At 40.0% G+C, this 16,981-nt stretch overlaps 1 protein-coding gene across 6 annotated transcripts in view; it reads left to right on the forward strand.

Annotated features, from left to right (window-relative positions):
* Window positions 1-6,695: 6,695 nt before the first annotated feature.
* Window positions 6,696-16,981, forward strand: part of cadm1a (cell adhesion molecule 1a) — a 421,994-nt gene continuing 411,708 nt past the window's right edge. For all 6 annotated transcript variants that reach the window (XM_036937590.2, XM_036937591.2, XM_036937593.2 and 3 more), the window contains exon 1: window positions 6,696-6,843. In XM_036937590.2, coding sequence (XP_036793485.1) covers window positions 6,771-6,843 — 73 coding nt within the window. In that variant the 5' untranslated portion in view covers window positions 6,696-6,770. The remainder of the gene's footprint in view (window positions 6,844-16,981) is intronic.

Consider the following 16,981-nt stretch of genomic DNA (forward strand, 5'->3'; position numbering starts at 1 on the left):
CTTGGTCTATAAAAAAGTGGTCATATGAAGCAGATGCTAAACTACAGGACTGTTTTGCTATCACAGACTGGAACATGTTCCAGGATTCTTCCGATGGCATTGAGGAGTACACCACATCAGTCAGCTTTATCAATAAGTGCATCGAGGAAGTTGTCCCCACAGTGACTGTACGTGCATACCCCAACCAGAAGCCTTGGATTACTGGCAACATTTGCACTGAGCTAAAGGGTAGAGCTGCCGCTTTCAAGGTGCGGGACTCTAACCCGGAAGCTTATAAGAAATCCTGCTATGCCCTCCGACGAACCATCAAACAGGCAAAACGCCAATACAGGGCTAAGATTGAATCGTACTATAACGGCTCCGATGCTCGTCTTATATGGCAGGGCTTACAAATTATTATAGACTACAACGGGAAGCACAAACGCGAGTTGCCCAGTCACACGAGCCTACCAGACGAGCTACATCACTTCTATGCTCTCTTCCAGGCAAGCAACACTGAGGCATGCATGAGAGCATCAGCTCTTCCGGACCACTGTGTGATCACGCTCTCCGTAGCCAAAGTGAGTAAGACCTTTAAACAGGTCAACATTTACAAGGCAGCGGGGCCAGATGGATTACCAGTCCGTGTGCTCCGGGCATGTGCAGACCAACTGGCAGGTGTCTTCACTGACATTTTCAACATGTCCTTGACTGAGTCTGTAATACCAACATCTTTCAATCATACCACCATAGTTCCTGTGCCCAGGAACACAACGGCAACCTGCCTAAATGACTACAGACCCGTAGCACTCACGTCCGTAGCCATTAAGTACTTTGAAAGGCTGGTAATGGTGTTGATGTGAGCCATTATCTCAGAGACTCTAGACCCACTCTAATTTGCATTCTGCCCAAACAGATCTACAGATGATGCAATCTCTATTGCACTCCACACTGCCCTTTCCCATCTGGACAAAAGGAACACGTACATGAGATTGCTATTCATTGACTGCAGCTCAGCGTTCAACACCATAGTACCCTCAAAGCTCATCACTAAGCTAAGTATCCTGGGACCAAACACCTCCCTCTAAAACTGGATCCCGGACTTCCTGACGGGCCGCCCCCAAGGGGTGAGGGTAGGTAGCAACACATTTGCCATGCTGATCCTCAACACTGGAGCCCCTCAGGGATGTGTGCTCAGTCCCCTCCTGTACTCCCTTTTCACCCATGACTGCATGGCCAGGCACGACTCCAACACCATCATTAAGTTTGCAGACGACACAACAGCGATGAGACAACCTATATCGAGGTGGTCAGAGACCTGGCCGGCTGGTGCCAGAATAACAACCTATCCCTTAACGTAACCAAGACAAAGGAGATGATTGTGGACTACAGTAAAAAGATGACCGAGCACTCCCCATTTCTCATCGACGGGCTGTTGTGGAGCAGGTTGAGAGCTGCAAGTTCCATGGTGTCCACATCAACAACAAACTAGAATGGTCCAAACACACCAAGACAGTCGTGAAGAGGGCACGACGAAGCCTATTCCCCCTCAGGAAACTAAAAGGACTTGGCATGGGTCCTCAGATCCTCAAATGTTTCTCCAGCTGCAACATCCTGGCTGGTTGCATCACTGCCTGGCACGGCAACTACAAGGCACTACAGATGGTAGTGCGTATGGCCCAGTACATCACTAGGGCTAAGCTGCCTGCCATCCAGGACCTCTACACCAGGCGATATCAGAGGAACACCCTAAACATTTCTAAGACCCCAGCCACCCCAGTCATAGACTGTTCTCTCTACTACCGCATGACAAGCGGAACCGGAGCGCAAAGTCTAGGACCAAAAGGCTTCTTAACAGCTTTTACCCCCAAGCCATAAGACTCCTGAACAGGTAATCAAATGGCTACCCGGACTACTTCATATATGCATAGTCACTTTAACCATACCTACATATACATACTACCTGAATCAGCCCGACTAACCGGTGCCTGTATATAGCCTTGCTACTGTTATTTTTCACTGTCTTTTTATGGTTGTTTTTATTTCTTTACTTATCTATTATTCACCTAATACCTATTTTTTACTTTAAAACTTGCACTGTTGGTTAAGGCCTGTAAGTAAGCATTTCACTGTAAGGTCTACAGCTGTTGTATTTGGCGCACGTGACAAATAAACTTTGATTTGAGATACATTTGTATAATGAGCCACCACGTGTAGGAGCTACCTGGATTACCTTATCAATTTACAACCCTGACTCCAAATGCGAGTGAATTTGAGGAAGCACCAAATTAATTTACATTAGAAAGTCAACATAATTCTGTTAATGAGAGGTCCCCAGTTCTTATTCTTGGAGGGTGAGGTAAGGTTTGAACTGGGCATGTAATCTCCCTATATGTGGTGTTCTCTAAAATGTTTCTATATTCAAATAATTTTTAGCTCGAGGGGTAGATTTTTTATATTTTTTTGTCAAGTTAAAATCTTACTAAAACAACTGTCTCTGCAATAATGTTCTATCTGTGCAGTACACTGTGGCTTTGGTTGGCTTAAGCAGTTTTGTTACCTGTGCAAAATGTGAAAATATAAATTGTGTTTCTTTGCACAACAGAAAACCATTCATTTCCCCTGCTATTTCTGTTGAAAAAAAGAAAAACAGTAGATGGATCAGGGTTGTCATATTCCAACATTGGCAGGCTCTCGACAGACCAAAGGTATGGACCGTTCACAAACAGAATCTTTAACGCTTGCCAGGATCAAGTAGAGCAAGAAACTTGAATTGATAATGTATAGAAGGCTAGACTACTAAATCAAGATGTTATAGATTTGTTCAAAGAAAATGAGATTCTGCTTTATTTCAATTCAGTTGTACAAAGCCAATACTTGTCTAGTTACAGTATATAAGTAAAGTATTAGCTTATCTGCCACAAACCTTGCATAGTTGAACTACTTTATATACGACAATTATGAAGAATGAAGAAAGAAACTCATTATGAGATTGACAGTGCAAAAACTGCACTTGTTACTATCCAGAGGGACTATAACTTAAATGTCAAACAGAAGGGACAACAAAGACAAGAACGTGATTAATACATTTAGGAACAGTGTAAATATGGACTATTTCATGTTTGTAGCTTTCTTTCTGATCTTTTATTCTCCTATGAGTTTGAAATAACAGCTGCAAACCTATCCCAATGACACTGGAAATATGGTAAGACATCCTCATGTCCTCAAGGATGAGGACTTTTTCTGTAACCTTCAAATGTGGGAGAGAAGTAAAAAAATTAAATAATAATCTAAATCACACACTTCCAAAAAACAATGGTTGATTGGCCTAATCTCTGATTGGATTTCTGAATGAGTATAATTAGAAATATAAATCAAACTGAAAAGTTCTCATTCACATTCCTCTCAAAGCAATCTGTCACATGTCATGGCCAGACAGACTCGTTTGTTCCATTCCCTCTAGGCTCTTGCGCCTGTAATAATGGGAGGTTATGCAATAAAATAAATGTCCACCACAAAATTATAGGAGGTTATGTAGCTTTTGGGCATTCATTAACCTACATAAGAAGGGTCTTTTTCAATGAGGCACTAATTGCATACATTGATTAAAACCGTAAACATAGCTTATCAGTATTCCCTTTCAATCTTTCAAAATATCTGGAATATCCCAACTACTGTCCTCTAGAAACAGTCATTTCCTCTTAACTTATGGCGAGACTAAAATGTGTTAACTTTTACACACAAGAACAGACACTAAATGTTATATGTATCTGCATATTTACTGTTATACCAGTTAATTAACCATTTGGTTATTTATCGCAGCACTTTTTCAATTAGGTTACTTCATCTGCACTAATCGATTAAGCAGCATATGCATTACTAATTATTTAACCCTCCCATTGCCACCCACCAATACTTGTATTTAAACTAACATTTCATGCTTAACATTTAAGTTCAGAAATATCATTAATATCTTGTTGTTGATTATGATTTTTTTTGCAGGGAGGGACTTATAGCCAGTTTGAGTGTTATGCAGTAACACATCAATACAACGTCACTACACTTTAAACATGCAAACTTCAAGCGGATGAGCACAAGTCTTAACTTCTGCATGTTTGTGTCATTATAACTTTAACTAGATAACTTCACAGGAGGATACTGGGCCACAACAGGCCTGTGAAACACAGACGTGAACACATCGAACACAGCAGCAATACTGCAGTTTCACTCTTGGTGTGTGTGTCAATCTCTGCAGGGTACAACTCGAATCAGAAAGGTATTAGACCTTTCATCTGGTCATGATTCCCTCTGGATCTCAGAGTCCTGAGATCTGTTCGACTCAACCTTACAATCCAATACCGATTTACAGTCCTTGGTCCCAAAAATGATTTGGTCAGAACATTTGTAAATCACAAGGGATTTTAAGACTGAGCAGGCAAATTACAATCTAATATTGAAGGAGAACAGAGAGCTGTTAAGCATATTTTTTTGATATGACATAGAAGAAACCCTTCGATTTCAGATTGCATTTGGGATTGCTTGTGTTTTACTATGAATTTGTATCCTCCTTTCAAGACAGTTAATATCTCACTTTGGCCTTCCCACTAGAAGGACTATTCTAATCAGTACATGTAGCCTAATGTATGTTAAAGGCACATCCTCATCACCTTTCTTCCTGCAAAAGATTCTTACATAACATTCTTACATAACTTAGTACCACCACTAGAGGCACCACTTAGTAGGCTATTTCTGTCAGAACATTCATTCCAATGATCCTCTGATTAGAAGTCTTCTCGTGTCCAACTCCAAAGGAACCTGAGGATAATCAGACCCGGACCCGAGTGGACACAATATATTTAAAAAAAAAGGGGGCAACGGACCCAAACGAATCCGAGAACAATCAGACTCGAACACGAATGGACCTGACGACAACCAGATCTAGACCAGATTGGATCCGAGTGACAAACAAATCATCTCTTTCAGCCAAGTTGCTCTTCTGGTTAAATAATAGTTATTTATGGGTCTCTCAAGTGGTGCAGCAGTCTAAGGCACTGCACATCAGTGCTAGAGGCGTCACTATAGATCCAGGTTCGATCCCGGGCTGTGTTGCAGCCGGCTGTGACCGGGAGACCCATAATGAGGTGCACAATTGGCCCAGCGTCGTCCGGGTTAGGGGAGGGTTTGGCCAGCTGGGATGTCCTTGTCCCATCGCGCTCTAGCGACTCCTTGTGGCATATGGTGTTTCCTCTGATACATTGGTGAGTCTGTCTTCCGGGTTAAGTGAGCAGTGTGTCAAGAAGCAGTGCGGCTTGGCGCGGTCGTGTTTCAGAGATGGGACAGGACTGTAACTATCAATTTGATCAAATCAAAGTTTATTTGTCACATGCGCTTACAGTGAAATGCTTACTTACAGGCTCTAACCAATAGTGCAAAAAATGTATTAGGTGAACAATAGGTAGGTAAAGAAATAAAACAACAGTAAAAAGACAGGCTATATACAGTAGTGAGGCTATAAAAGTAGCAAGGCTACATACTGACACCGGTTAGTCAGGCTGGTTGAGGTAGTATGTACATGAATGTATAGTTAAAGTGACTATGCATATATGATAAACAGAGAGTAGCAGCAGCGTAAAAAGAGCGATTGGGGGGGACACAATGTAAATAGTCTGGGTAGCCATTTGATTACCTGTTCAGGAGTCTTATGGCTTGGGGGTAAAAACTGTTGAGAAGCCTTTTAGTCCTAGACTTGGCACTCCGGTACCGCTTGCCATGCGGTAGTAGAGAGAACAGTCTATGACATGGGTGGCTGGGGTCTTTGACAATTCTTAGGGCGATACCATGGAATTGGGGAGAAAATGGGGTAAAAAGTACATTTTTTTTTTTCAAAAATAAAATAATAATTCTTTATATGCTGTCTAGGCCTTCTATGTCAATAAACTCACCTTATTAGCCTAAAATAAATCTGCTATAGTCTATGAAGAGCAATGGTCGGGTCAGCTGTAGTTACATAGACCTGTGACCTGATGACAAACAAACAAACTGCCCTGGACCTGAGGGAAAAGTTAGGACCCGGATCCGTTCGGTTATTCGGGGTTTGGGTGGATGTAATGTGGACATAGAGCAGAAGTCTATATCTTGCTGAACTGTGTTTTAGAAATAAAATATAACAGTGAAAACTATATGTTCTATTCATACAGTACTGACTGTATGCTTGTTGTTAAAAATTTTAGTTGCATGATGCCCAAAGTGGATGTAGCCTATTTACTTGAATGTGAGCGCAGGAAATGTTATCTGCAAATGTACATGCAATTGAATTGATGCAGGAAAGAATGTCCAGCTTCACTGCATTCAAGTCCAGCATCTTTGATAGTTACCATATAAAGAATGCATGCATTTCAAAGCTGCCAACCACATGATACTACCCAGTTCATCATGAGTCATCTATCATTGAGTCATGTAAGCACTGTATTAGCTGTATGTCACACAAAAATAGTTAGGAAAGTTCACACTGCATGTTTGCCTCGAACCCATTTTAACCCTTTACACAAAAACAATTCCATGTTCTGGAATGGATGAACAATTGAAATAAAAAGCTTAAACATTTTCCCTTGCTCATATTCATAAGTATCCACAGTAACACCTTTGTTAGCTTTTCAGTTTACCTAACCATCTTTTTTAAACAAGCAATTTGAATTGTCCCCTCCCTTCCATGCATATCATTAAAGAGAACGCTGTTGTCGCTAGGTGAAGTACTACTCGCGCCGCCAGATAGAAAGAAGCAGGTGTCCAACATGGCGATCACAGGCAACGGATCTCTCGCTACTCTTCTCTTTTTGTTCATGATTCCAGCAGCTCTTCATAAAGGTAGGATTTCGGCCGATAAACTTAAGTGAAACAAACCTACGTCTTTGAATAGATTTCTATGGACATGGGGGGCAAAAATGTGTCTGCATTAAAGCGCAAGCTTTTTCTGGATGTGCCCGCATGATTGTGGATCGATAATAATAAACGAAGAAGCTGAATGTAACTGTTCTTCAAGTTGTAATATGGTATTTAATGTGCCTAAAGGATGAAAAAAAGACTCAGATAGTTGTTACATTCTTTGAGTATTTCCATTTATCTCAAATACAGCATTTACAGATGTTTTTGTCTTCCATATAGTCAACTAACCCTTCACACAAATCACTTTGGCTAGTTTTCCCTTCTCGTCTCGAGCCCTGTTCCACTGCCACATACACGCACATAGCTTGCTGGCAGTTTAAATGAGCGAAATTAGATATGAAAACTGTTGTTTTTCAAGTATTCAAGTTGTACGTTCAACTTCAGTGTAAAAGTTGAACGTGGTTTGTTTAAGTTAACCAGTCAGCTGTTCTCAATACTTTTGGGTTGTGATTATCCAGATTCTGTAGAACGCCGAAGCCTACAATGAATGCTGAATATTCTAGCGCGAGCTATTCAGTGCGATGCTTGATTTAGGCAGGCTACCATTGCAATTGCATCATTTTTTTTTTCTGGGTAGAGGATCAGTTTTATTATGATGATGTTGGCAGTTAGATCTTTACAAATAGTATTTAGTCTGCTCAAACTATGAACCTTACTGGGGTGATTGATTGGCCACAGTGTGTGTTACATGCGTGATTTAGCGGGCTGTTGATGCGTAGTGTTACAGTGTAGGTAGAAAGGATACTCTGTAGCTAGCTTTACATTTGAATGCCCAGGGAACGACATTAGTGGTGTGCAGATGCTATACGGATGTAGACAAAAGTTGTTAGTGGTGCTTTTTTGATTTGGCTTGCTTCCTTAACACCTGTTTAAAATCAAATCAGTGGCTTACATAAAACGACATGAGCGTGTGCTGTTATAGACTACGTGATAGGCTATTACGAATTAAACTGATTCAATGATCGCAAATATCGTGCAAAAGGTATGCAGTCCCGCGTTGAGTATACATTTCAATTCAGATGTAGCTAAACTCCTGAATCTCTGAAGTTTTTTTTGAATATGTCTTTCATGTTAGTTACCTCAATTTGAAGCATAGGCTACCGGTAGTTATTTCTTGAATTATCATAGTCTATTTAGTCAATTTAGTCTTGTGGAAAGGAATAAACGATTCTCCTAAAAATCTGTCGGGCGCATTAGGCAGCTCTGCCATTTGCCAAGCACACTTGTTTTGTTAGTACACATCTATTTTCGAAATTATAGGAAGTTTAGTTTACTGTAGGCTGAACATCAACAGGCTACTCTTAATTAAAGCTACCAAGTACCAACACTTGCTGTATAACCTATGACATTGCAGTCCACAAGATGTGCACGGACCTATTTTTTAAATTTATTTAACCAGGCAAGTAAATTAAGAACAAAGGATATATCTTTACATAAACGCCCACACATAAAACGTTAGGCTGAATATTTGGCACTTCTTCAGTGTGTTATCTTCTTTCAGAGTGCTTCTTCTGGATGCTCTTTAGCATTTCATTGCCAAGGTTTTTATACTAGGTGCCGTATATTTATATTAGGTAGCCTGTACTATTACGTTTATTTTATATAAGTTAATGTATCCTAATCGGACCAAGTCAGTCAATACGTGGAATTCATAGAAAACATGTTTATGCGTTCAACACGTGATTTAACCCTATCAGTCCCAAACCACCAGCAAAAATCTGCTTTTAATTTATCTGACTTTAATTTATCTGCATGTCCAGCTCATACATTTTGCCTCACAATTAAGTGTTTTATTTTAAGGACAACCATGACTACAAGTAGAACACAAACAGTTGCATTCATGAGTTTAATTGACAAATGAAATAGTTTGCTCACTGGGAAATTAATATCCATCTAGTTAGTCAGTGACAACTGTGTGGAGTTTAGAGTTTGTGACAGCAACTATGTGCGATTATTACAGTATTATAAAGGAAAGGGGGATACCTAGTCAGTTGTCCAACTGAAATGTGTCTTCTGCATTTAACCCAACCCCTCTGAATCAGAGAGGTGCAGGGGGCTGCCTTAATCAACATCCACATATTTGGCGCCCGGGGAACAGTGGGTTGGTTATTTGCCGTGCTCAGGGGCAGAACTACAGATTTTTACCTTGTTAGTTCTGGGATTCGATCCAGCAATCTTCTGGTTACTGGCCCAACGCTCTAACCACTAGGCTATAGCCACTATGTTCTGGGGTTTCCTATGATCTTCTATGCAAAAATACCCCTTACCTTCTAACAGCTCTGGTGTAGCTTGTGAGCGTCATAGAGCAAAACATTACATGTGCGTGCTTGTGAGAGTCTGTTTTGTTTATATATATTATATATATATATATATATATAGTTTGTAGCTCAAACCATTCAGAGTCTAAAGACGTTTTGTAAAAATACCCGGTCCCCTTGTCTTACAAACACCGCTCTAGCTCAGCCCCCGTTAATCACACAGACTAACGGTTATCTGCGGATGCAGAAGAAATTGACGAATCCAATGTTACAACCCATAAGTCTGAAACTAAAACATACAATATTTAGAAGACCTAAATGTGCCAGCGTTACATTGGGACTCATTGGGTTAAATAGGAGGCTATTGCTGCTTTTCACTCAAATGAAGCACAAACTTCAATGCACCACATTCACATTAGGGATGATAGAATTATGGGAACTGACTAACCGTGATTTCTCCCCAAACCCACCTTTTCCTGGGATAAATAACTGTGGGAAACAGGTAAATTATAATAATTGATTTCTATGAACACAATAACATGAAATGGAACTGTTAAATGATATGCAATGTCTAAATCTGGCTTCTCCACAGCCTTTTCTCTGCTATCTGCATGATCAATCATCAACACTCAGGGTGGGTACAGACTAACTAGTGATGCACCGGTATTACATTTTTGGCCGATATCTGATATTTTCCTTGCCAAAAAAACAGATACCGATATTTAAAATTTTAGCGCCCTTTTTAAGCATTCTAGTACAGTTAAATAGTTAACACACACATGGACGCAGCGGTCGAAGGCACTGCATCTTGGTGCAAGAGGCGTCACTACAGTCTATGGTTCGAATCCAGGCTGTGTCACATAATTGGCCCAGTGTCGTCCGGGTTTGGCTTGGGTAGGTCGTCATTGTAAATAAGAATTTGTTCTTAACTGGCTTGCCAAGTTAAAGAAAGGTTACACACCACACTGACCAAAAAGTTATTTTGTTGGCGTTTACGTATGTCCCCATTACCAGTAAAACATAATCAAAAACTATATATTTCACTTACTTGCTGTGCTGTTTCATTGTTCATTTGTTCAGTCGTTTCATTCTCAACAAGGATTTCTATGGAACGCCGTTTGGGTCTTTGCTATGGAACGCTGTTTGGGTCTTTGCTATGGTACGCTGTTTGGGTCTTTGCTATGGAACGCTGTTTGGGTCTTTGCTATGGAAGGCTGTTTGGGTCTTTGCTATGGAACTCTGTTTGGGTCTTTGCGTGTCAAAGATACTATTTAACACTATTTGACGTGTCAAATAACACTATTTGACCAATCAGGACCTGAATATGTCACATGTCACATAATAATTGAACAGGTTCATTCATTTTTTACATAGTTATTGCACATTGATTACACTATCACTCGTATTTCATATGTCACAACGATTCATTGATATGTATGCTATGATGCTGGTAAAGTTGGTCATAAAAATGGATGGAAACAATGTTCTTCCCCAAAAACATAGCAAAACGACAGTCTGTTTCAAGGTAGCTAATTATATAGCTAGGTGTCATCATCTAAAATAACCCTAATTTATAAGACAGTTCTTATTTGATTAATGGTGGTCGGACCCATCTATGTGAAGCTAGCCACAATATGGATTAGCCACAATAGTGGACTTTGCGGTTAGCCTTCAAAATAAAAGTATGGCATAATTCTATTTGTATTCATTTACATTACTGTCAATTACATACTTTTATTTTGAAGGCTAACCGCAAATTCCGCTATTGTGCCTAATCCTTATTGTGGTTAGCTTCACAACACATATCCCGGTGCGGTCGAGCCTCACTAGCCAAATGAAGCTAGCTGGCTGCTTATAACGTTAGCTTTGGGCAACAGGGTTAAGTAGCTGGCTAGCTATTTATTTTCATGAATTGAAGGTCAATTTCAATAGGCGAACAAGTGGCAACCTAGCTAATACTTACAAGGACTCCTAAATCACTGCTAAGAATAATGAACATGACTGCAGTTTCTACTGGTCATTGTTTTCTGGTTGGTTATATTGGTGCTAGCTAGGTACCAAGCTAAAGCTAGCTACCCCAGAAGTTGCAGTCGAACAAATATTGCTTTATTACCAACGCGGTATTGTAAACACATCGTTCGTGGCCGGTGTTTGCTTGTTTGTAGACCTTTTTGTACAGCTTTGACAGTGGTACTGTATATTTTTTGACACGCAAAGACCCACACGGCGTTCCATAGTATGAATGTCGTGAAGCTAATAGCAATGACGCTATTACTGTGTAACTCCGGTAGGGCAACATCTGAAAATAGCACACTTGGTAGTGTGTACTGGTGCCTCAACCAGTCGGCGAAAGCCAACATCACCCACGACAGAGAACGGTTGATTGTCAAAGGCAATGAATTCCATTTTCTTGGCTTTAATGGATTTCGCCTTTGAGTTGTCTCTAGAGGTAGACCGATTATCATTTTTCAACGTCGATACCGATTATTGGAGGACCAAAAAAAAGCAGATGCCGATTTCTGTATATATATTTGTAATAATAACAATTACAACAATACTGAATGAACAATGAACACTTTTATATTAATATATAATACATAAATACAATTCATTTAGTCTCAAATAAATTATGAAATAGTTTCAATTTGGTTTAAAAAATGCAAAAACATTCTTCACGTGTTGGAGAAGAAAGTAAAAGTACAATATGTGCCAGGTAAAAAAGCTCATAACTTTGCGCATAACATGAGAACATACAGTGGGGCAAAAAAGTATTTAGTCAGCCACCAATTGTGCAAGTTCTCCCACTTAAAAATATGAGAGAGGCCTTTTCATCATAGGTACACTTCAACTATGACAGACAAAATTAGAAAAAAAAATCCAGAAAATCACATTGTAGGATTTTTAATTAATTAATTTGCAAATTATGGTGGAAAATAAGTATTTGTTCACCTACAAACAAGTGAGTAAAGTGACTAAATACTTTTTTGCCCCACTGTATGGAAGCTGGTGGTTCCTTTTAACATGAGTCTTCGTTATTCCCAGTTAAGAAGTTTTAGTTATTATAGGAATTATGATCCGTCAACTTTTTCTCTCTATATCATTTGTATTTCATATTAGATGTTCTTATAGGCACTTTAGGATTGCCAGCCTCTGGAGTTCATAGGCTTGAAGTCATAAACAGCGCTGTGCCTCAAGCAATGCTAAGAGCTGCTGGCAAACGCTCAGTCAGACTGCTCTATCAAATATCAAATCATAGACTTAATTATAAAAAACACACAGAAATGCGAGCTTTTGGTCAGTAATATGGTCAAATCCGGAAACTATTATTTTGTTCTTTCAGTGAAATACGGAACTGTTCCATATTTTGTCGACCGGGTGGCAACCCGAAGTCCAAATATTGCTGTTACATTGCACAACCTTCAATGTTATGTCATAATTATGTAAAATTCGGGCAAATAAATTACGGTCTTTGTCAGGAAGAAATGGTGAGGCCAAAACTGCTGCATATACCCTGACTCTGCTTGCACTGAATGCAAGAGAAGTGACACAATTGCCCTAGTTAATATTGCCTGCTAACATGTATTTCTTTTAACTAAACATGCAGTCCAAAAAATATATACTTCTGTGTATTGATTTTAAGGAAGGCATTGATGTTTATGGTTTATGCGATTATGCTGCGGTACTTAGAGGTAATTTGTGGTTTAGAATGGTACCCTACTTCACCACTTCATTGCACCAGACGAGCGCAAGGTGGAGTTACAGCACTGATTATGCTTTCGGGTCCTACTGTGTCTAAATAGAAACTTCTAAAGCCATGACATCATTTTCTGGAATTTTCTGCGAAAAGTGCAAATCAATCCCAGAACAACAGCAAAGGACCTTGTGAAGATGCTGGAGGAAACAGGTACAAAAGTATCTACATCCACAGTAAAATGAGTCCTATATCGACATAACCTGAAAGGCGGCTCAGCAAGGAAGAAGCCACTGCTGCAAAACCGCCATAAAAAAGCCAGACTATGGTTTACAACTGCACATGGGGACAAAGCTCGTACTTTTTGGAGAAATGTCCTCTGGTCTGACGCAACAAAAATATAACTGTTTGGCCACAATGACCATCGTTATGTTTGGAGGAAAAGGGGGGAGGCTTGCAAGCCGAAGAACACCATCCCAACCGTGAAGAACAGGGGTGGCAGCTTCATGTTGTGTGGGTGCTTTGCTGCAGGAGGGACTGGTGCACTTCACAAAATAGATAGCGTCATGAGGTAGTAAAATTATGTGGATATATTGACGCAACATCTTAAGACTTCAGTCAGGAAGTTAAAGGTTGGTCGCAAATGGGTCTTCCAAATGGACAATGACCCCATGCATACTTCCAGAGTTGTGGCAAAATGGCTTAAGGACAATAAAGTCACGGTATTGGAGTGGCCATCACAAAGCCCTGACCTCAACCCTATATAACATTTGTGGGCAGAACTGAAAAAGCGTGTGCGAGCAAGGAGGCCTACAAACCTGACTCAGTTACATCAGCTCTGTCAGGAGGAATGGGCCAAAATTCACCCAACTTATTGTGGGAAGAATGTGGAAGGCTACTTGAAACGTTTGACCCAAGTTAAACAATCTAAAGGCAATGCTACCAAATACTAATTGAGTGTATGTAAACTTCTGACCCACTGGGAATGTGATGAAAGAAATAAAAGCTGAAAGAAATGATTCTCTCTAATATTATTCTGACATTCCACATTCTTAAGATAAAGTGGTGATCTTAACTGACCTAAGACAGGGAATTTTTACTCTGATTAAATGTAAGGAATTGTGAAGAATTGAGCTTAAATGTATTTAAGTATTTTAGCTAGCTTGCTGTTGTTAGCTAATTTGTTGTGGGATATAAACATTGAGTTGTTATTTTACCTGAAATGCATGATCCTCTACTCCGACAATTAATCCACACATAAAACTGTCAACCGAATTTCTAGTAATTACTCCTCCTTCCAGGCTTTTTTGTCTTTGAACTTATATGGTGATTGGCATCTAAACTTTCATATATATAGAGATGTCCTAGCCTATCTCTTTCAGGTTATAAATTCAATGCAGTATTAGCCTGATATTTAGCTAATGAATGATGGGTTATACTATGCAGAAGGTTCTAACTTAGAGCTTCTGTATCTTGCGCGATACGCAACTGCACTCCGCTGGCCTCTTTCCTTAAAAAACGCCCCTTAGCTGTTGGAGTCTCAGGAGAAGCTAGACTTGAATGGCGTGCTGGACATTTTTTTTTGCATTTCTTATTCTAATAGACTTCGAAGAGGGACGCAAGCTCATGTTTGTTGAATGTTAAGTACAGCAGCCAAGAAAATACGCTATGGCGGTAGGCTATACCAGTTATTTGTTCAGACCCATACCCATTCAATCTTCGCAAAGAGAAGTGAAAGACGTCTGCATCTTATTCTACTCCTATATTATTCAAGCATGTCATTACAATGATGAAGATAAGGACAACTGTACTTATTTAATACTTATTTAATTTAACTGTTGAAAGTTATGGAAGAATTAAGAGGTAGGCTAATACTCATGTCGCACAACATTAGGGGACATATTATGAAAGGTCAGCCTACTAATTATAAAAATGTAAAATAGGCCCTATTATATTTCAAAATCAGATTTGCTAACCTATAATTGTAACTTTTGGAGGCCACATGTCTTTCACCAGCATTGCATGTCCTCTCCCAGATTCATGGTTTGAATGAGGTGTGTATATCCTGTCCATATAATACAGTATAATATACAGTACATATGGAAAGTATTCGGAGCCCATTTCCCCCCCACATTTTGTTACATTACAGCCTTATTCTAAAATTGATTAAATGTTTTTTTTTACTTAATCAATCCACACACAATACCCCATAATGACAAAGCAAAAACATGTTTTTAGAAAAATTGAAATAATAATCTCTCTGTACTTTGCCCCATTCATCCTTCCCTCGATCCTGAGTAATCTCCCAGTCCCTGCCGCTGAAAAACATCACCACCATGCTTCACCGTAGGGATGGTGCCAGGTTTCCTCCAGACGTGATGCTTGGCTTTCAGGCCAAAGAGTTCAATCTTGGCTTCATCAGACCAGAGAATCTTGTTTCTCATGGTCTGAGAGACCTTCAGGTGCCTTTTTGCAAACTCCAAGTGGGCTTTCATGTGCCTTTTCCTGAGGAGTGGCTTCCATCTGCCAACTCTACCATAAAGGCCTGATTGGTGGAGTGCTGCAGAAATTGTGTTCCTTCTGCAAGGTTCTCCCATCTCCACAGAGGAACTCTGGAGCTCTGTTAAAGTGACCATCGGGTTCTTGGTCACCTCCCTGACCAAGACCCTTCTCCCCCGATTCCTTAGGTTGGCTGGGCGGCCAGCTCTAGGAAGAGTCTTGGTGGTTACAAACTTCTTCCGTTTAAGAATGATGGAGGCCACTGTGTTTTTAGGACCTTCAATGCTGCAGAAATGTTTTGTTACCCTTCCCCAGATCTGTGCCCCAACACAATCCTGTCTCGGAGCTCTGCAGACGATTGCTTTGACCTCATGGCTTGGTTTTTGCTCTGACATGCGCTGTCAACTGTGGGACCTTATATAGACAGATGTGTGCCTTTCAAATCGTGCCCTTATAATTTTTCCACTGTTGGACTGGATCATGTTGTAGAAACATCTCAAGGATGATCAATGGAAACCTGATGCACCTGAGTTCAATTTCGAGTCTCATAGCAACAGGTCTGAAATCTTTGTAAGGTTTTTTTTTGTCTTTATGGGGTATTGTGTGTATTTTTATTTCATCTATTTTAGAATAAAGCTGCAACGTAACAAAATCTGGAAATAGTCAAGGGGTCTGAATACTTTCGGAATGCACTGTAATACAGTACAGTAGTGGTTCACAACCCGAAATGGGTGCACTTTTTTTTGTCCTACCACTAGACACCTGCTTCAAATCATCACAATCCTGATGATGATGAGCGGATTATTTCAATTAGTTGTGTATTGCTAGGACATAAACTAAAACCAAAATGTCCACCCCTTTGGGTCCCCAGGACCAGGATTGAGAACCACTGCAGTACAGTAATACAGTCCACACTAAAATATTAGCTTGTTTAATTTATTTACCTTAGAGAGCATAGCTACATCTATGGACTTGTATTTCTTCTGTTGTGTGTAATATGCGAATATACGAGCCTATATGTCAAAGGCTATGTGTTGGATAACGGTACAATCATTTGGGCTTTTTTAGACTTGGGTTCATAAAATGGCTCAGGTAGCATCAGGCTTGAATTTTCATGCAGATCAAATATCTAATCAAGTCCAGACATTGATATGCTTTATATGCTTTAGAATGACACCGGTTTTGGCAGGAAATGCCGGGTTACCTGGGAGAAAAGTGATTTTATTCTCGGTATGGAACTTTTGTAAAATGCTGGGAAAATATTCAACCCTAATCCATTGTTGGAACAGTGGTAGGTGCTGGATAAACTATCACATTTGCTGCCTTGTTGATTTTTAAACAAAGCATGGGGTAGGCCTACAGTCAGACAGAGCAAATCAATAATTTAACTTGACCACACTTTACAATTTGATAAGGAATTGCAGGATTTAAGATAAATGGAGTCACTGAAACAATGGTAAATATTGCAGTGTATTCAGGACAAGAGAGTGCTGCAGGTGCATTCATTTGATCACCACTACATGTTGGCGCACGCGATGGTTTTAAGTTCATCATACGAGCAGTCATCAAATCACTCAAGTGCTCCAAACAAAATTGTTCAGCTGGTGAGGCA

Source organism: Oncorhynchus mykiss, chromosome 12, assembly GCF_057628025.1.
Source record: "Oncorhynchus mykiss isolate SJ-2025 chromosome 12, ASM5762802v1, whole genome shotgun sequence".
In the NCBI taxonomy this organism is placed as follows: domain Eukaryota; kingdom Metazoa; phylum Chordata; class Actinopteri; order Salmoniformes; family Salmonidae; genus Oncorhynchus; species Oncorhynchus mykiss.